General features: G+C 37.4%; 1 protein-coding gene across 6 annotated transcripts in view; it reads right to left on the reverse strand.

The window, feature by feature from the left end:
- Positions 1-272: 272 nt before the first annotated feature.
- The window catches only part of ARHGEF9 (Cdc42 guanine nucleotide exchange factor 9), a 601,826-nt gene continuing 579,430 nt past the window's right edge, over positions 273-22,668 (reverse strand). For all 6 annotated transcript variants that reach the window (XM_049767266.1, XM_049767262.1, XM_049767264.1 and 3 more), the window contains one exon: positions 273-3,149. In XM_049767266.1, coding sequence (XP_049623223.1) covers positions 2,968-3,149 — 182 coding nt within the window. In that variant the 3' untranslated portion in view covers positions 273-2,967. The remainder of the gene's footprint in view (positions 3,150-22,668) is intronic.

Below are 22,668 nucleotides of genomic sequence, written 5' to 3' on the forward strand. Positions count from 1 at the left end.
AGGAAAAAGGTCAGAAATGGGTCTCTAAGTGTTTTTTTAAAGGTCAAGTAACATCTATAAAGACATCTGAAGCGGTTTCAGAATTAAACGTGATTGTTGTTTCAACTTTCTAAAAAAGATATGGGAGCTTAAGATTGGATGCCTGACACTGAAATAGTAGGACTGGCAGACCAAAGATTGGTTTTATATAAACTGACCCATACAGTGAAAAATTTTAATTTTATAATTGATTGCACAGAAATACACACAAATGACATCATAATTCACCTGGATATTTTTTACTTCTTTATTGAATTACATAAATATTTTATAAGGCTTTGTGTCATTACAACATCTTATTTTTGTTAAATATTTTTTAAACACACAACTTTGACACTTGTTTGACAGGGTCAAACATTCTGAAAAAACATAATTAGCTGGTAAATGCAGCACAGCAGGGGAAATAAAAATTGCTGTTTCCCATCGATCCAACCCAGCCCACCCCATCCCCAAAGCACTAGAAGATCACTATTTGGCATCACATCATAATTATTAGATATCACTTGTTGTCCTTATAAATCAGTAGAGATACACATATAGAGAAAGGGAGAGGGAAGAGAAAAGGGAGAGCTGGATTTCTGTGTTAGGACCACCCATATCAGGTCCCCTAGATACAAGCAAAGCCATTTGTAGAACAAATTCCGTTCTCATTGAGTTGAGGAAAGGAGAGTTTGGGGCCATGCAAAAATGGGAGATTTACAGAGTTCTTGATGATAGCATTGCTGTGTGGACACATGATTGGCTTGGACCCTGACTCTAGGTAATGGGACATCCCATAGGATATTGGTCATTATTTTGCTTTGCTTACATAACTGAGATACCACTTTAAAAACAGTGAGCTGATTTTTTCATTTCACAAGTTACTGTCATGTTGAAATATCAGTAGGTTGGTTAGGTATGAGGTGAGTGAATGCTGAGGTAATATCCCTGATTCTAGAGCTCTAGATCCAGACTAACAGTAACAGATGATATGAGGGAACTTTTGTAATAAATGTTGTAGGCCTCCAAGTTGTAAATCATCCTTTTCTGATCTATCTATAAGCTCTGGAGTAACAAGCCAAAGCCAAAGCCACATGGGAGGAATAGAAAATAGGAAAAAATTTGCACAACAAAGTGAGGCTTACACAGTTATTGAAATGTATTATGCTTGATGGTAAGGCTATTCATAGCTCAGGCACTAGACACCACTTTACTTGCCAATGGGGTATTAAGAAACTGGTTAATAAGTGGTGATTAATTCCAAGGACCTTTTTTTCTGTCCATAATAGTCTTAACCTTGATTTACCCCAAAAGTCTGATTAAGTATGATAAAATGGAAACTTAAATAGCACTATATTTTTATTCTTACAAATGGAAAATTTCAGGCTGAGGAAGATTTGGTCTGGGCTTGTAATAGAACAGCAACCAGAACAGATGTTCTAAGGTCCTATTCAGCTATCACTAATGCTTAGTAAACTAAAGTTTTTTAGTAATGAAGATCTCTTGGGGACAGGACAGATTCACACTCTCCAGGTTACCAACTTACTCCATTCTTATTGCTGCTTAATGTCTCTCCACTCAAATTATAATGTGAAAAATAATAATACTTCCTGTACTCATACAGGATTCTTCAGTTTTGTGGGAGAAGTTAATTTTCTCCAGGTAGACAAATGCCAATAATGGTTATGAAAATAGAATCTCTGCCTCAGACACTATTTATAAGCTCCTTAAATGCTTTAAATAGCATAGTAAGGAATAATGTTGGAAATATTATTTTTATTGGATACCATACATTTTATTATACCCCATAGACTCCTATAAATGCTGCCTAAACTATATACAATTGGGAGCAGGAATGAACATTTCCTTACACCAATGGTAAAATTTATAAATCACTTGCTGCTGGAAGGCTATTGATTTTTTCCTCCAAGGGTCATGGTCGTATCTTTTTTTATCTTCCAGTTCATCTTTTCCATTAGTGGAAGGACATAGCATCTGGAATCTTATAACTAAAGCATATTGAGAAAGAGATTAATTGATCCAAACTAAACTGGATATGAAACTCTGAGTACACAGCAGGGCTATAATATGGGAAATTCCAGAGCTAGAAAAAACAACCCAGATGTAGAATGTTTCTTGAACAGTCGTCCTCTCCAGCTCCATTATACTCTGTCAGAGAGACTATATACATATAAATATATATAAATATATATATACCTTGTTCCTGTTTGAATTAGGCCCTTTTAAAACACCTAAAATATAATAAAAACAATAAGAAATTATCAAGAAACTTTCACAGGCCACAAAATAGCATGTCTAGACTGATGGGACTGAGTACAAAAGATGCAGGGGAAATGTTGTTTCAAGAAACTTCAGTGCTACAGAAACAACTGTAGATAGTTAGCTAAGAGAGAGGAAAAGGGGGAATCCTCTTTTAACCCACTGAAAAGTGAAAGGGGGAAAAAGAGTCAAACAATATAATTTCACATTAAATTCAAATCTCATTAGCATCACTATCATAAAACTAGAAGCCAATGCAAACACAACTATGATAATAATGACAAGTCAATGAACCACTCACAGAAGAGTAAATAGATTATCTTAACTAAAAAAAATATATAGAGATACCAGTCTCTCAAAGTAAATGCAAGGGGGTCAGTGTGATAATTGAAAACTTTTAGAGAAAGGATCATGTGTTTAGATGTCATTGGTACCTTTAAATTACCACAGATTTCAGTTCCCCAAACAGAAAATATTTTTGCTCCTTCTGTGTGTGTTTGTGTGTGTATATATGTCTGTATACTCAAGGGTCTGATTTTATGTCCATATATACATATATAGAAATACATATATATGTATATAAATTTCAACAGTGCTTCTCCGAAAAAAGGTCTATCTATAAATATAATTTATATTTAAATTTAAAAAGCATCTGACTCCCTGTAGGTATTATTTTTTGAAGGGTGTTAACCTGCTGAAGTTTTGCCAGAATGGTGACTGGCTGCGCTTGGGTTCGCTGACCTCAAAGACCTGTGACTGAGCGATGCCATCAGGGACCAGGTACTGGCCCTGGTTTAACGGATCCTGTGGTGGTGGGTAGGAAGGAGGAACTGAGCGAGCAGAGTTGACACCTAGAATAGGAAGATCAAAGGGAAAGTATGTAAGAGAAAATAGTAGGGATATTCTCAAATAACCCAGTACATACTTGGAACAGATAATTTTTAAAATTCTATTTTAGAGAGTATAAACTATAACTGCAAATGATCAAAATTGCAATGTTCACCAAATCTTGAAATTGTTCAGTGATCACTAAATAATTATGACTTTTCTTATCACATGTATGGCTTTCATCCATGTATGACTGAAAATAATTGGGAGAATGATTCAATTAAACTGACAAATATAGTGAAAAATGGTGGGTAACAAGCAAGAAATAGAACCTAAAGTAGTTTATTTCATGGCTCAGAACTCTTCCCAACAAACTTTACAGGAGCTTTATTTAAAGCTTTTTCCAACAAAATCTTGGAAACAATTTTCCATTTAACCTCAACTTTGATATTTTCCTTACTCAAACCCTCCCTCCTCCACTGTGAAAGTGTCAAAAAAAAAAACTGGTCAACAATTAATAACTTCTGGGGCTGGAGAGAAAACAGTTATAACCCTGGCACAATATGGAGTCTCAGGAACACTATTATGAGTAAATCCTGAACACTGATCCAGGTGTTATCTCTGAGCATAGCTAGGTGTGTCCCCCCCAAAGACACAATGAAATAAAATCACTACTGACTTCAAGACAGATCTTTTGAGTAAAATTATTTTCTGAAATATAAAGCATGCCTTGGTGTTCTACACCAGATTATGATGAACTAACAGCTCATTGACAGTACTTTAGGAAGAGATCAAACACCATATCAGAAGACACAAAGTAATCTTTAAAAGGGTGAAAGCTTCAATGATTTCAGAACTTTTGTAGTAGGCCTGCAAATATTAAATCAAAACCAATGCAAATATAGTACTCTAAAATATGCAAGGCTATCCATTCATCAGTGCACATTTTCTACCACTAAAAAGGTGTCCTCATTTATGCCTGCCTCTATAGAACACATTTATATTGTTGTTTTGTTTCTTTAGATCTTTAAAATTTATTTTATTAAAATATTATGGCTTACAAGAGCATTCTTATACATTTTTCTTTTTAACAATTAAAAAGATATTCATTATTGAGATTCAGCCATGCAGTCTGCTTTTTCCACAACCAATATCTCAGTTTTCCTCATACAATCACCCATTCCCTCTTTATTCTCTATATCTCCTTTCTCTTTATTTGTTTTTCTTACTTTTTGACAACTGTGGTTTGAAATAGTACTTTTTAGTGCACTTGAAAGAAATCCATTAAAGAACATTAATCCATAAAATTTTCAACATTAGACATTTTATCAAATATCTTCTTAGACATAAATACCAGGAAACTAGAAGTTTGTCATAAAAATTCCCCCACGGGATCCTGTCAACAGGCCTGCTGAGGATTTTTGCCTCCTTGTGGACAGTTGAGGAATTACCAGAGATATTTCTGAAATGCATGTCATGGTACTGACATTATATTCCCTTCATATTATTTGGCTAAATATTATTTCTCTCTTGTATATTTACAGGCCGAAATATGGCCTAAATCAAATTCTTTTGCCCAGAGGATTTTCAGTACCAAAACGAAACTATGACAATTTTCCTCTCTGTCAGCCCTATTTACATCTAAAAGCCAAGTCAGGAACTTAGCTCTAAGTCATTAAAGCTCCTAGCCAGGCACAAAATTTACATTTCTTAAACTCAAAAGCAATTTTCTCAGTTCAAGTTCACAGAGTCTGTCAATCTGGTTTCAGCTATCAAATAGCCAAGCAGTTTCACTTTTTGTTATACTAATATCCTGTTACCCCATCCCCCATTCAACACTACCTTTTTTTTTTTGTTTTTGGGCCACACCCTGTGACACTCAGGCTATGCGCTCAGAAGTTGCTCCTGGCTTGGGGGACTATATGGAACACTGGGGGATCGAACCCGTTCATCCTAGGCTAACGCTGGCAAGGCAGACACCTTACCTCTAGCTCCACCATTGCAGCCTCTAGCGCCACCTCACTGGCCCCAACACTACCCTTCTAACTCAGGACTTCCTAGATAAGATCCTTTTCACCTGAGCTACCTAGCCAGTCTCCAGATTGTCATGTATATTAACAGGCCTACTGTTTATGTTTCTGTTTTCCCAAACTCCTGCTCTTTGTCAACATGGAAATTCCATTCATACCCAAGACTGTAGTTTTATCCTTTATATACTCATAGCATGGAGATTAAATTTTGTCACATGCTTGCTAGAATGTATAACCCCATACATTCGTGTGTGGTCCTATTTCTTCATATTTTATATTTTGTTGCCCAGTTCTTGCAACCCACTCTCTCTGAAGCAGAATCATTGAAGTCCAGCTGGCTCTGCTGGGCAGAAGCTGCCAGCAACAATAGACCTCCACCCTCATTCCCCCTTAATGACTTTTAAGGATTGAAGAAGACACAGGAACTGTTTTGCTCCTTGAGGAAGGGATTCATCTGCCCAGATAAGAAGAACCCCTTTCAGGTTCAGCTGACTCAGACCCAAAACCAGGGATGAATTCAGATAATCCTGATGCTCCTGCTGACAGTGGTGACTACGGGACAGCTGGTTGGAATGAACACCCCCATTTGTCTGTGGACTTTACTTGAATTCTTACCCAGACTATGGATGGAGGGTTTGTGGGTCAAATTCTCACCCCAATTCGTTTAGGGTTTCTGATTATGCTCCACAAGATCTACTCACCCATTTTTATTCAGGCTCACATAAGTGCACTTAAGATGATTGTGCTAAGGTCCAAGTATGTTTCAGTATGTAGGACAGAGAACCTCAAGGAGAGTCAAGGAGAGTCAAGTAGATGACAGTCAAGGATAACCAGAAAACTTTAAGAACAATGAAGAAGCTAAGGAATACAACTACACTCAGATAAGTACATAAACGCAGGAATGTCTCCAAGCCCATCAAATGTCTTAAGCCTGTGGATAAGAACCTAAAATCACATTCACTGAGATGGCAAAAAACTTAATTAAGCAGTAAATTTTAATTAAGCCAGTGAAATGGGGTACTTAAATAGCAATGAAATGAAGAATCTCTGAGTTTTAAAGCAATATCAGGTGAATAAAAGGGCACATGAGCGGCCTGGAGAGATAGCACAGCAGCGTTTGCCTTGCAAGCAGCGGATCCAGGACCAAAGGTGGTTGGTTCGAATCCCGGTGTCCCATATGGTCCTCCGTGCCTGCCAGGAGCTATTTATGAGCAGATAGCCAGGAGTAACCCCTGAGCACCACTGGGTGTGACCCAAAAACCAAATAAAAAGGGCACATGAAAGAATAAGTGGAGGGATACATAACAGCTGAAAATTTCTCCACTCTCTGAAGGGAGTCAGATCTTTAGATTCAAGAGGAAAATAAGCAAAGCAAACAAAATGGACTCAAACAGAACAAGATCAAGATACATAGTAATCAATCAAAATGCCAAAAAGGTAAAATATTCTTAGAAATAGCAAAAAAGGAAGAGAAATGTTAAATATAAGAGAAATAGCATCAAAACCGAGCTTCTATTTGAAATTGTAGGTGAGAAAAGAGCAAGCAGATATATTCAAGTTACTGAAAGAAAGAAATAGCCAACCTAGAGTCTATTATAATTTAAAACCCTCATATAAATGTGATGGATGAAAAAATTCTTAGACAGGTAAGCATTGGTGACATTTGTGATAATAAAACAGCCATGTGTGAAAGACCATTTAGAGAAAGCAACTAGTTCATTGTAGAAGCAACAAACCTACACAATAAAACAGCAACTCAGCCCATTTAATCAATTCTGTACGTGTATATCATTGGACAAAACTCTCAATTCCAAAAGACAGAGTAATCAGCTATATCAGTAAATTAAATTAATCCATTATCTTATACAGGGGACAAACCTAAAATCTCAGGGTAGACATGTGCTCATAATACAATTGTGCAAGCAAATGGGAAATAAAAATCAGCTATACCAGTAAATTAAATTTATCCATTGTCTTATGCAGGGGAAAAACCTAAAATCTTAGGATAGACATAGGCTCAGAATGAAAAGATGGAATACAACTGTGAAAGCAAATGGGAAACAAAAAGCTGGAACAGATATATTTAATCAACCCAACTTATGATCAATCTAAAATCAGCAATTATAGGGATGTGTGGACACAACTTATTGATCAAGGAAGGAGGAGACCAAGTAGTACTAACTAATAAATATATAATCATCAAATATGGTGTCAACAGATTGCAAGGGCTTTACTCAAAAAACTAAAAAATAAATTGAAACATGATAGTAGTGGGAGAATTCAACATACTAATGTAAATCTTGGGTACAGCAAATAGAACATTAGTAAAGATACTAGAGCCCTACATGGGAAACTAGAAGAAATGAAACTAATGTATTTATAGAAGGCATTTCATCTTCAAAAAGTAAAATACACATTCTTCTCCTCTGCACACAGAATGCTCTCCAGGAAAGATCACACTTTAGTTCATGCATATAACATGAATTCATAAACATAACAATTATACCACGCACACTATTGGAACCTAATATTATAGAAACAGAAATTAACCATATTCACAGGTGAAGAAACTCTAACACCTGGAAACTGAGCATTATTCTGCTAAATAACAGCTGGATCAAAGAATAAATCAACAAAGGAGTGAAATTATTTCTTGAGACTAAAGAAAATGAAGAAATAAGTTACAAATATATATATATATATGGGACAGTGTAAAAACAATACAATTGTGAAAATCAAGTAGGAAGGAAAGGTAAAATGAAAAACCATAAAGTATACCATAAATGTAAGGCACAAATAAATAAGGCCACAACAAATAAATTCATAGACTAGTAGAAGATGGGAAAAGATGGCACAAATCAAAAATGTTAGGAACAATCTGTGGTGGAAATGGGGTGAAGAGGGAATTTTTATCTACTGCAGGTGGGAATGTTTTCTTGCTCAACCCCTATGGAAACCAAAATGTTGGATTTTCAATAAATTATGAATTTATCTCTTGTATGATTTAGAATTTCAACTTTTGGGTACTTATCCTTATGACTTAAAATATTCATTCAAAAAGATATATGTACACCATTAGTCATTGTTCATTATCCATTCACTTAGTAGTGTAATTAAGGTTTAAAATGAACCTAGATATCCAATGAAGATGCATAGATCATGAAGATGTGATATGCATATACAAAATTAAATATTCTGCAGCTGCAAGCAATGATAAAATCATGCAATTGCTGACAGCATGAATGGAACCAAAAGATATGGCTAATGAACCAAACCAGAAATATGGTTAAATGAAACAGAAGAAACATACACGCAGTATAATATACATTATCTGTGGTATATAAATAACTGCATGTGGAATTGTTATGTAAAAAATGGAAAAAGTCTAGATCAACCTTGCCCCCAGAGTACAGGGAGAAGAAAAAAATAAATAGAGTGGAGGGAAGGGGAAGACAAGTGAGAATCATGGGGGATAGGAGTAAAGGGGATTCAGGTACATTGCTGGTGTTAAGAAATGTTTAGAGCTAAGTACCCAAACCACAGAGTCCACAAGAGTTAAGTAATGGGATCCAAACTTTAACATACAAAACTTAAAAATTATACTTGTCAAATTAGTAAGCTGGGTGAGGCACGAGAGAAAGGGAGGGAACCTGGGAACATTTTGGAGAGAAGTGATGTTGTAAGTATGATTGGTGCTGGAATATTTTATAACAATGATGGATAACTAGAACATTGTATATCTAAATATTGTATATCTAACTAGAACATTGTATATATCCAAAGTTATATGGATAGCATTGTAAATCATGGTGCTTTAATTAAAATAAAAATGCTATATTTAAGAAAGGATAATGTATCCCATGATCAAAAACCCTCATTCAAATATATTGTAGAAAACTCTACCAAACCTTCAAAGATGACATACCATGTATGTTTTCAAAAACGTTTAAGAAACAGAATCTTTTTTAAAAGTTCTTTGAAGCCAACATTGCTATAATAATATAAATATAATTGAAAAGAAAATTACATAAGAATATCCCTGTTGAACACTGATGCAAATATACTCATCAGACCCTTAATTAATGGATAGAGCAATAGCATAGTGGGAAGGGCATTTGCCTTGCATGTATCGGACTTGGGCTTGATCTCTGGCATTCCAATATGGTCCTCAGAGCAGACCAGGAGTGATTACTGAGCGAGAGTAACTCCTGAATACAGCTGAGTGTGACCCATCCCCCCAATCCTTAATTAATCCTTAATTAAGTACATATCAAAACAATTATAGTCTTATATGATTAATCCCATAGATAAAAGTATATTTCAATAATATATCGATTAATGTAACATACCATACCAACAACAAATATGAATGTACGAGTAAATTAATAAAGATAAAGTTTTGACAAATCTCAACATAAATTATGATTAAAAGAACTCAACAGAATTGAAACTGATGAAGCATTCCACAAAAGAATAAAAGTCATTTACAATAAATCCACAACAATATCATTATGCAACAGTGATTGCAACAGATTCCTCTGACAATAGGAATCTGATGAATTTATCTGACAATAAAGACAATTTTTCTCAGTACTATTCTATATACTTATTTAAGGAAACCTTTACCACAAAAATTAGACAACAATCAAGGTGTAAAACTATTGATGAAGTGATTTATATCCTTACAATCTCAAATAAAAATAGTACTCAGTACAATAGCTAAGAGTTGAAGTGAACCTAAATTCCCAACAACAGACAAGTGGATCATAAAAATGTAGTACATATACCTGATGTAATACTATATAGTTATAAGAAATTATTTTGTAATGACTGCCACATTTTCATTAAAACTAAAGGTTATAGTTTAATTTTCCTCAGACATTCCTAACAGTTTGTTTCTTTTTATAACAGCCACATCAAGAAACTTTAGCACACTGTGATCTTTATTAAGATTCCAAGACTTATTATTGAAGTTGAACGTGTTTATTTGTATCTGTGTTAGGATATCAATGCTTGATGTTCCACTTAGCCTAACACAACTGTGCAGTGAAAAATATTATCAGAAATTTACCACAGCAGATTCTGATTGAGTCTGCCTCAGTAGCTTTTGCTTATGAATGTGCAGTGTTGCCAGACAACGAATATATCCAGAAGGAAGAATGTTGGATTTCTCGCCTTTATCACCTGCTTTTAATAACATACATGGCTTATAATTGGTATAGTACTCTGTAAAATATAGTGTTGATTCACAATTTGGTTTCATCCAAAACAAAGATCAACCCTGGTTTCTTGGTATCTCTTTATTTACAACTTAGTTTCACACAAAACAAAGATTTTCCTACTTACCTGTAGCTCATCACCTTAATACTCAGGCACACACCCTGCTTTCTCTAATCTCTTCACACTGTCTTCCCTAAACATAGAAGCACAAACCTTATTTTATCCCATCTCACAGGATCCACACCCTACTCTCCCCTAATATAAATATCCATTTCCCACCTATAATAAATGAAATTACTCTCCCAACTGGTTGATGCAAATGCTGGTTGATGCATCTTTGTGAGTAGTATACTCACCCAGGATCAGACTTCTGGTGACGCTGATGACCCAGTAATCAGACCTTCAGTGACTCCTGGATCAGACCTTCAGTGACTCCGATCTCACCAGTGTCATTTACAACTAGCACCTGAATAGGTACCCTAAACAGGAAACTGAATGGCAGCCCCACCAAGATACTCTGGGTCTGGCTATGCCTTGTCAGAATCAGAATTCTCACTAAAGATGAAGCCAAGCTACAGACTTCCGCTGCAAGGGATAAGGAGCAATCCAAGCTGAAACATTACCGCTCCTCCCCAAATCAAACATGGACTACCCAAGAGAAAGAAAAAAGGAAACCAATTTCAATCCCAATAGATCATCTGACAACAAGCCAACATATCACATTAAAACAGAGATTATGGGAATAAGAGTGATCAGATTCAGAATTCTGGTTCTGTTTCTGAGGAAACTGGTCTGGCTCTCACTGGACTTCATAATTTAGCAAACACTTGTTATATGAACTCAATATTATAGGATCTACATGAATGAAACCCAACTACAATCATATTTGTAATCAAGGTGTTTATAAATATTTAATAAAAATTATATACGAGAAATCTGCACCTGCCCAAGTGGTTCCCAACTGCGAGAGACTGTGAGTGTTGTCTGTGTTTTTCTACTGTCCTGTGTCCTGAACCTCTCGTGAGTGGGCCAAAAAGAACCCAGCAAAATTGCACCCTAGAGGCTCCAGAAAAGCAAGGCCACTCCACTTCATTTCCCGGCCATGCACTCTTTCTAATGAATGAACCCCACAGCAAAACGCAGAAAAAAATGACACTGGGAACTGTGCTGGATCTCTGAGACCCAGCATATCTCTCTGGACTATCTTCTCTGTTGCGTGCTCGGGCCTAAGATTTGATCCTGTTTGTGGCTCCCCTAACTTGGAGGCTAGTCAACCCGCCCAGAAAGGGTGGAGCCAGAGGAGCGTGATGGCACACATCATTTAGCCAATGGATACCACCACAACATGTAGAAAAACCCACAACACAAGTGTGACAATGGGGAATCAACGCAGGCCAGCACCAGTCATAGAGAATGAAGATGGCAACTCTGATGACCGGAAAATGGCCAACCAACTAGTCAGTCTCTAAGATATGGAGATTAGAGAGGAAATATGGAGGATGCTCATAGAACTCAAACAAAGCATAGATCAAGTTGGACAGAACACTAATAATAACCAAGAAAATAAGAATACAGAAATCAGGAAACTCCAAACTAAAATAACAGGTCTGAAAAACTCAGTAGACAAATTGACAGACAAAATGGATAAACTCTCCATCAGGGTAACAGAAGCTGAGGATACAAGTAGTGAGCTAGAAGATGCAATGCATAACAACTCCATACAGCAGAAGAAATAGGAAAAAAGCCTTAAAGCAAATGATCAGACGATGAAAAATTAGTCAAAGAATGTGAACAGATGAAAATAGAAGTCTATGATAAGCTCAACAGAAACAACTTAAGAATTATTGAAGTCCCAGAGATTCAGGAAGAAAATCTCCAGGAAGAATCAACAGTCAAGAACATCATTAAAGAGAAACTACCAGAGCTATATAATACATGTGATCAAATCCCACATGCCCGAAGAGTACCAACTAAAAGAGACCACAGAAAAAACACCCCAAGACACATCCTACTCACAATGACAAATTCCACAGATAGAGACAGAATTCTGAAAGCAGCAAGATCATAAAGGGAAATTACATCCCTGAGATTTACAGCAGACCTGTCACAAGAAACACTCAAGGCCAGAAGGCAGTGGTGGGACATAGTGACAGAACTCAATGAAATGAATGCTTCACATAGAATACTGCTACCAGCAAAACTCACTTTCAGGTTATAAGGAAGAATACATGGCTTCACAGATAAACAACAGCTCAGAAATTTTACAGACACAAAACCAGCCTTAAAAGAAAAACTGAAAGACCTACTTTAAGACAAGATGGACCAACAGATGCCCCAAACTTTGACAGAAAGATGACACTAAATCCCATGACAATTCTTCTTCTCAATGTAAAATGACTAAATGCACCAGTTAAGAGACATAGAGTGGCTAAATGGATCAAAAAACTCAATCCAACCTTCTGCTGCCTACAAGAAAAAACTTTGAATAGTCAGAACAAATACAGACTCAAAATAAAAGGCTGGAGGAAAATCATCCAAGCAAACAACACCCATAAAAAAGCTGGAGTGGTCATACTAATATCAGATGATGAAACTTTATACTCAGGAAAGTTGTAAGGGGCAAAGTTGGACATTTTGTATTAATCAAGGGATATGTACAGGAAAAAGAAATCACTCTCCTAAACGTATATGCACCAAATGAGGGGCCAGCAAAATAGTTAATACAATTGTTGACAAATCTAAAAAAGAATATCAATAACAACACAATAATTGTAGGAAAACTTAACATGGCATTGTCAATAGTTGATAGGTCAACCATACTGAAACCCACCAATAATATACTAGACCTGAAAAGAGGAATGGAAGAAAGAGGCCCAGTAGATATATAGGACATGCCACCCCCAGAAACCTGGATACACATTCTTCTCCAATGTACATGGGATATTATCCAGGATAGACTACATGATGGCATATAAAACATACCTCCATAATATCAAGAGGATAGAAATTTTGCAGGCTACCTTCGCTGACCACAAGGCCCTGAAATTATATGGGAATTCCAAAGGGACACAGAAGAAAAACTGTAACACCTGGAAGTTAAACAGCCTCATACTGAATAACCAGTGGGTCCGAGATGAAATCAAAGAGGAAATCAAAACCTTCCTGGAAACAAATGATAATAAAGACACAAACTATCAGAACCTATGGGACAGAGAAAAAGCAGTACTGAGAGGAAAATTTATAGCTTTGCAAGCACACATCAAGAAGGAAGAAGGGGCATGCCCGAATAGCTTAATGACACAGCTTAGGAAGTGCTCAACAAAAGGAACCAAAAATAGGGAGACAAAAGGAAATAACAAAGCTGAAAGCAGAAATCAATGAAGTATAAACCCCCCAAAAATCCAAAAGATCAAGGAAAACAGAAGTTGGTCCTTTTAAAAAATAAACAAGATTGATAGACCATTAGCGAAACTAACAAAGAAAGAGAGAGAGAAACTTGATAGCTCGTATTAGAAATGAAAAAGGGGAGATCATTACTGATATTGCAGAGATTGAAAGGGTAATCAGAAACTACTTTGAGAAACTCTATGCCACTAAAAATGAGAACTTGGAAGAAATGGACAAATTTTTGGACTCTTATAACCTTCCACAGTTGAATACAGAGGATGTAGCCTATCTAAACACCCCCATAACTATTGATGAAGTTAAAACGGTAATCAAATGTCTGCCCAAAACAAAAGCCCAGGCCCAGATAGATTTCCTAATAAATTCTTTCAAACCTTTCAAGAGTAACTACTACCAATCCTGGCAAGACTCTATTCTGAAATCGAAAAAAAAAGGAAACACCCCCAAATAGTTTTTATGAAGCCAACATCACCTTGATACCTAAACCAAACAGAGATGCTACCAAAGAAGAAATTTACAGACCAATATCCCTGATGAACACAGACACAAAGATCCTCAAAAAATTCCTGGCAAATAGAATACAATGCGTCATCAAGAAGATTATTCACTACGATCAAGTAGGTTTCATCCCAGGAATAAAGGGATGGTTTAACATCCGTAAATCTATCAAAATAATATACAACATCAACAACAAGAAAAATAAAAATCACATGATCATATCAATAGATGCAGAGAAAGCATTGGATAAGGACCAACACCCATTCTTGATAAAAACTCTCAGCAAGATGGGAACGAAAGGAACCTTTCTCAATATAGTTAAGGCCATCTACCACAAGCCAGTGGCAAATATTATCCTCAATGGAGAAAAACTAAAAGTCATTTTTCTTAATTCTGGCAGAAGGCAAGGCTTTCCTCTCTCACCACTCCTATTCAACATAGCACTGGAAGTACTTGCTATAGCAATTAGGCAAGAAAAAGATATCAAGGGAATCCAGATAGGAAAGGAAGAAGTCAAGCTCTCACTGTTTGCAGATGACATGATACTCTACTTAGAAAACCCTAAAGACTCTACCAAAAAGCTTTCGGAAATAATAAACTCATATAGCAATGTGGCTGGCTATAAAATTAACACACAAAAGTAAATGGCCTTTCTATACACCAATAATAATAGGGAGGAAATGGACATTAATAAAACAACCCTGTTCACATTAGTGTCACACAAACTCAAATATCTTGGAGTCAACTTGACTAAAGATGTGAAGGACCTATACAAAGAAAATTATAAAAGTCTACTCTGAGAAATAAGAGTGGACACATGGAGATGGAAACACATACCCTGCTCATGGATTGGCAGAATTAACATAATTAAAATGGCAATAATCCCCAAAGCATTGTACAGATTTAATGCTATTCCTCTAAATATACCCATGACATTCTTCAAAGAAGTGGATAAAGCACTTTTGAAATTAATTTGAAGCAATAAACATCCTCAAATAACTAATGCAATTATTGGGAAAAATTATATGGGAGGCATTACTTTCCCCAACTCTAAACTGTATTACAAAGCAATATTTATCAAAACAGCATGGTATTGAAATAAAGACATATGGGATGCCAGGGGATCGAACTGTGGTGAGTCCTAGGTTAGTGCACGCAAGGCAGATAGATGCCTTTCAGCTTGCGCTACCACTTTGGTTCCTTGTCTTATTATTTTAATTGAAACCATTATGAGAATGATCTTAAAAGGTCAAATTCCTTGGGACATAAAAGAAAAGTGGCAGAAGAATTTGGCAAAATTATGAAAGCTAATGGGCAGGACAACATAGGCATATCAGCCCAAAAGACTTTAAAATAACCGCTGGGAAGATCAATGTCCAAATTGCAGGGCACAGACAAGATTATAATAATCTACTTCTGTTTCTGATGAATGTTCTACATGAAGACCCGAATAAAGCTGATTAGCAGACAAGACACAAAGAGAAAATTTATAGCCATAATGATGACTTAAAATATGAGTAGCATGTTTGCTAGAAATACAAGCAGCTCAATGAGTCTATTATTTTTACACTTTTTCAAGGTCAGATCAAATACACAGCCCAGTACATTAATTTTCATAATTCCCAGACATTTCAGACTTTCATGCACCCATCTTTGCCATTAGCATCACAAATAAATGTACACTACAGGATTTTCTCAAGTTATTTTCCAAAGAAGAAAACAAGTTGACAGACACTAACAGGTGTATTGCAATCACTGTAGTGCACAACGAGATCCTCTAAAAAAGGTAAAAAATAAAGGCCGGAGAGATAGCATGGAGGTAAGGTGTTTCATCAGTTCGAATCCCAGCACCCATATGTCCTCCGAACCTGCCAGGAGTGATTTCTGAGCATAGAGCCAGGAGTAACCCCTGAGCGCTGCCGGGTGTGACCCTTCCCCCCAAAAAAGGTAAAAATACATAAGGAATTCTTGTAACAGTTCTGCTGTAAATTATAAGGATGATACTTTGGATGTAATTTCCCTTTATGATCTTGCAGCTTTCAGTTTTCTATCCCTATCTGTGGGATTTGTCATTGTGACTAGGATGTGTCTTGGGTGCTTTTTATCAGGTCTTTTTTAGCCGGTACTCTTTTTTTTTATTTAAACACCTTGATTACATACATGATTGTGTTTGGGTTTCAGTCATAAAAAGAACACCACCCATCACCAGTGCAACATTCCCATCACCCAAGTCCCAAGTTTCCCTCCTCCCCACCCGACCCCCGACTGTACTCTAAACAGGCTCTCCATTTCCCTCATACATTCTCATTATAAGGAAAGTTCAAAATGTAGTTATTTCTCTAACTAAACTCATCACTCTTTGTGGTGAGCTTCCTGAGGTGAGCTGGAACTTCCAGCTCTTTTCTCTTTTGTGTCTGAAATTTATTATTGCAAGAATGTCTTTCATTTTTCTTAAAACCCAGAGATGAGTGAGACCATTCTGCGTTTTTCTCTTTCTCTCTGACTTATTTCACTCAGCATAATAGATTCTGTGTACATCCATGTATAGGAAAATTTCATGACTTCATCTCTCCTGACAGCTGCATAATATTCCATTGTGTATATGTACCACAGTTTCTTTAGCCATTCGTCTGTTGAAGGGCATCTTGGTTGTTTCCAGAGTCTTGCTATGGTAAATAGTGCTGCAATGAATATAGGTGTAAGGAAGGGATTTTTGTATTGTATTTTTGTGTTCTTAGGGTATATTCCTAGGAGTGGTATAGCTGGGTCGTATGGGAGCTCGATTTCCAGTTTTTGGAGGAATCTCCATATTGCTTTCCATAAAGGTTGAACTAGACGGCATTCCCACCAGCAGTGGATAAGGGTTCCTTTCTCTCCACATCCCCACCAACACTGTTTATTCTCATTCTTTGTGATGTGTGCCATTCTCTGTGGTGGGAGGTGGTATCTCATTGTTGTTTTGATTTGCATCTCCCTGATGATTAGTGATGTGGAGCATTTCTTCATGTGTCTTTTGGCCATTTGTATTTCTTCTTTGTCAAAGTGTCTGTTCATTTCTTCTCCCCATTTTTTGATGGGATTAGATGTTTTTTTTCTTGTAAATTCCTGTCAGTGCCTTGTATATTTTGGAGATTAGCCCCTTGTCTGATGGGTATTGGGTGAATAGATTCTCCCACTCAGTGGGTGGCTCTTGTATCCTGGGCACTATTTCCTTTGAGGTGCAGAAGCTTCTCAACTTAATATATTCCCATCTGTTAATCTCTGTTTTCACTTGCTTGGAGAGTGCAGTTTCCTCCTTGAAGATGCCTGTAGTCTCAATGTCTGGAGAGTTTTGCCTATGTGTTGTTCTATATATCTTATGGTTTGGGGTCTGATATCGAGGTCTTTAATCCATTTGGATTTTACCTTCGTACATGATGTTAGCTGGGGGTCTAAGTTCAATTTTTTGCAAGTGGCTATCCAGTTGTGCCAACACAACTTGTTGAAGAGGCTTTCCTTGCTCCATTTAGGATTTCCTGCTCCTTTATCAAAAATTAGGTGATTGTATGTCTGGGGAACATTTTCTGAGTATTCAAGCCTATTCCACTGATCTGAGGGTCTGTCCTTATTCCAGTACCATGCTGTTTTGATAACTATTGCTTTGTAGTAAAGTTTAAAGTTGGGGAAAGTAATTCCTCCCATATTCTTTTTCCCAATGATTGCTTTAGCTATTCTATGGTGTTCATTGTTCCAAATGAATTTCAAAAGTGTCTGATCCACTTCTTTGAAGAATGTCATAGGTATCTTTAGAGGGATAGTGTTGAATCTGTATAACGCCTTGGGGAGTATTGCCATTTGGATTATGTTAATCCTGCCAATCCATGAGCAGGGTATGTGTTTCCATTTCCGCGTGTCCTCTCTTATTTCTTGGAGCAGAGTTTTATAGTTTTCTTTGTATAGGTCCTTCACATTTTTAGTCAAGTTGATTCCAAGATATTTGAGTTTGTGTGGCACTATTGTGAATGGGGTTGTTTTCTTAATGTCTATTTCTTCCTTATTACTATTGGTGTATAGAAAGGCCATTGATTTTTGTGTGTTAATTTTGTAGCCTGCCAACTTGCTATATGAGTCTATTGTTTCTAGAAGCTTTTTGGTAGAGTCTTTAGGGTTTTCTAAGTAGAGCATCATGTCATCTGCAAACAGTGAGAGCTTGACTTCTTCCTTTCCTATCTGGATTCCCTTGATATCTTTTTCTTGCCTAATCGCTATAGCAAGTACTTCCAGTGCTATGTTGAATAGGAGTGATGAGAGAGGACAGACTTGTCTTGTGCCAGAATTTAGAGGGAAGGCTTTTAGTTTTTCTCCATTGAGGATAATATTTGCCACTGGCTTGTGGTAGATGGCCTTAACTATATTGAGAAAGGTTCCTTCCATTCCAATCTTGCTGAGAGTTTTGATCAAGAATGGGTGTTGGACCTAGTCAAATGCTTTCTCTGCATCTATTGATATAATCATGTGGTTTTTATTTTTCTTGTTGTTGATGTTGTGTATTATGTTGATAGACTTACGGATGTTAAACCATCCTTGCATTCCTGGGATGAAACCTACTTGATCGTAGTGGATGATCTTCTTAATGAGGTATTGAATCCTATTTGCCAGGATTTTGTTGAGGATCTTTGCATCTGCATTCATCAGCGAAATTGGTCTGTAATTTTCTTTTTTCGTAGCATCTCTGTCTGGTTTAGGTATTAGGGTGATGTTGGCTTCATAAAAGCTGTTTGGGAGTGTTTCCGTTTGTTCAATTTCATGAAACAGTCTTGCCAGGATTGGTAGTAGTTCCTCTTGGAAAGTTTGAAAGAATTCATTAGTGAATCCATCTGGGCCTGGGCTTTTGTTTTTGCGCAGATTTTAATTACCATTTTTATTTCATCAATGTTGATGGGGGTGTTTAGATATGCTACATCCTCTTCCTTCAACCGTGGAAGATTATAAGAGTTCAAGAATTTATCCATTTCTTCCAGGTTCTCATTTTTAGTGGCATAGAGTTTTTCAAAGTATTTTCTGCTTACCCTTTGAATCTCTGTCATATCAGTAGTGATCTCTCCTTTTTCATTCCTAATACGAGTTATCGAATTTCTTTCTCTCTCTTTCTTTGTTAGGTTTGCCATTGGTCTATCAATCTTGTTTATTTTTTTGAAGAACCAACTTCTGCTTTCGTTGATCTTTCGGATTGTTTTTTGGGTTTCCACATCGTTGATTTCTGCTCTCAGCTTTGTTATTTCCTTCTGTCTTCCTATTTTTGGATCCTTTTGTTGAGTACTTTCTAGTTCTATTAGCTGTGTCATTAAGCTACTCAGTTAAGCTCCTTCTTCCTTCCTTATGTGTGCTTGCAAAGCTATAAATTTTCCTCTCAGTACAGCTTTTGCTGTGTCCCATAAGTTCTGATAATTTGTGTCTTTATTGTCATTTGTTTCCAGGAACCTTTTGATTTCCTTCTTGATTTCATCTCGGACCCACTGGTTATTGAGTATGAGGCTGTTTAACTTCCAGATGTTAAAGTTTTTCTTCTGAGTCCCTTTGGAATTCACAAATAATTTCAGAGCCTTGTGGTCAGCGAAGCTAGTCTACAAAATTTCTATCCTCTTGATATTATGGAGGTATGTTTTATGTGCCAGCATGTAGTCTATCCTGGAGAATGTCCCATGTACATTGGAGAAGAATGTGTATCCAGGTTTCTGGGGATGGAATGTCCTATATACATCCACTAGGCCTCTTTCTTCCATTTCTCTCTTCAGGTCTAGTATATTCTTGTTGGGTTTCAGTCTGGTTGACCTATCCAGTGTTGACAAAGCAGTGTTGAGGTCCCCCACAATTATTGTGTTGTTATTGATATTGTTTTTTATATTTGTCAACAGTTGTTTTAAATATTTTGCTGGCCCCTCATTTGGTGCATATATGTTTAGGATAGTTATTTCTTCCTGCTCTACATACCCCTTGATCAATATAAAATGTCCATTTTTGTCCCTTACAACTTTCCTGAGTATAAAGTTTGCATTATCTGATATTACTATGGCCACTCCAGCTTTTTTATGGGTGTTGTTTGCTTGGATAACTTTTCTCCAGCCTTTTATTTTGAGTCTATGTTTGTTCTGACTATTCAGGTGCGTTTCTTGTAGGCAGCAGAAGTTTGGATTGAGTTTTTTGATCCATTTAGCCACTCTGTGTCTCTTAACTGGTGCATTTAGTCCATTGACGTTGAGAGAAAGAATTGTCCTGGGATTTAATGCCATCTTATATCGAAATTTGGTGTGTCTTTTGGTTAGTCTTGTTTTAAATTAGGTCTTTCAGTTTTTCTCTTAAGACTGGTTTTGAGTCTGTAAAGTTTCTGAGCTGTTTTTTTGTCTGTGAAACCATCTATTCTTCCGTCAAACTGGAAAGTGAGTTTTGCTGGGTACAGTATGCTAGGTGAAGCATTCATTTCATTCAGTCTTGTCACAATATCCTACCACTGCTTTCTGGCATTGAGTGTTTGTGGTGACAGGTCTGCTGTAAATCTCAAGGATGCTTGCTTGAACGTAATTTCCCCTTTTGATCTTGCTGTTTTCAGAATTCTGTCTCTATCTGTGGGATTTGTCATTGTGACTAGGATGTGTCTTGGGGTGGTTTTTCTTGGGTCTCTTGGTTGGTACTCTTCGAGCATGCAGGATTTGATCACATATATTCTTTAGCTCTGGGAGTTTCTCTTTAATGATGTTCTTGACCGTTGATTCTTCCTGGAAATTTTCTTCCTGTGTCTCTGGGACTCCAATGATTCTTAAGTTGTTTCTGTTGATCTTATCATAGATCTCTATTTTCATCTGTTCCCATTCTTTGACTAATTTTTCCATTGTCTGTTCATTTGTTTTAAGTTTTTTTTCCAATCTCTCCTGTTGTATGGAATTCTTATGTATCTCATCTTCCACAGCACCAAGTCTATTCTCAGCTTCTGATACCCTGTCCCAGAGCTTATCCATTTTGTCATTCACTTCGTTTACTGATTTTTTCAGGCCTGTTAGTTGACATGTTATTTCAGTTTGGAGTTTTGTGATTTCTGTCTTCATATTTTCTTGATTCTTATTAGTGTTCTTTTCTACTCTATTCATGGTTTCTTTGAGTTTTTTGAGCATCTTCCATATTGCTACTCTAAAGTCCTTATCTGAGAAATTGATTAATTGGTTGGTCGTTAACTGGTCATCAGAATTGTCATCTTCATTCTCTATGTCTGATGCTGGCCTGCATTGATTCCTCATTGTCACACTTGTATTGTGGGTTTTTCTACGTGTTGTGGTGGTATTCATTGGTTATATGATGCAGGCAACACACTTCTCTGGCTCCGCCCTTTCTGGATGGGCCGACTTGCCTCCAAGGTAGGGGAGTCCTCCGTGGATGAAGCCTCACACAGGATCAAATCTTAGGCCCGAGCACGCAGCAGAGAAGACAGTCTGGAGAGAAGTTCTTGCTTCTGTGATCCAGCACAGTTCTTAGTGTGGTTTTTTTCTTCTTGTGATGGTGTTCTTTTTTTAGAAAGAGCACACGGCTGCGTAGCGAAGTGGAGCTAAGTGCCTTCTGGAGCCTCTTTTCAGCCCACTCTCAGGAGGTTCACGCAACCGGATAGCAGAGAGACACACACAGGCAGAACTCACAGTTTTTCACAGTCGGGCCCCACTGGTCAGGCGTAGTTTTCACTCGCTCGCTGGGCAGCTTCAGAATGCTGTATTTTTGGGGTTCACTTCCCAGGACTCTGAGGAGAGTCACTGGCTCGCTGGGTAGCTTCCGAATGTAGTTTCTTTGGGGTTCGCTTCCCAGGGCTCTGAGGAGAGCTTCCAGAGTTCAGGAAAGACAGAGAAGAGTAGGACAGGGCTCCCTTCAGGTGCTCAGTTTCTGGCTCGCTGGGTAGCTTCCAAATGTAGTTTCTTTGGGGTTCGCTTCCCAGGGCTCTGAGGAGAGCTTCCAGAGTTCAGGAAAGACAGAGAAGGGTAGGATAGGGCTCCCTTCAGGTGCTCAGTTTCCTCAGAAGAAGCACAGCCGGGTGGAGACTCTGCAGGTAGAGCAATCAGCACTCTGCCTGGAAACCCCCACATCCAGCCATTTCTTACTCACTCCCTGGCTCGCTGGGTAGCTTTCAAATGTAGTTTCTTTGGGGTTCGCTTCCCAGGCTCTGAGGAGAGCTTCCAGAGTTCAGGAAAGACAGAGAAGAGTAGGACAGGGCTCCCTTCAGGTGCTCAGTTTCCTCAGAAGAAGCACAGCCGGGTGGAGACTCTGCAGGTAGAGCAATCAGCACTCTGCCTGGAAACCCCCTCATCCAGCCATTTCTTACTCCTAGCTGGTACTCTTTGGGCATGTAGAATTACGTTGTCTGCAGTCTTTATCT

Source organism: Suncus etruscus, chromosome X, assembly GCF_024139225.1.
Source record: "Suncus etruscus isolate mSunEtr1 chromosome X, mSunEtr1.pri.cur, whole genome shotgun sequence".
In the NCBI taxonomy this organism is placed as follows: Eukaryota; Metazoa; Chordata; class Mammalia; order Eulipotyphla; family Soricidae; genus Suncus; species Suncus etruscus.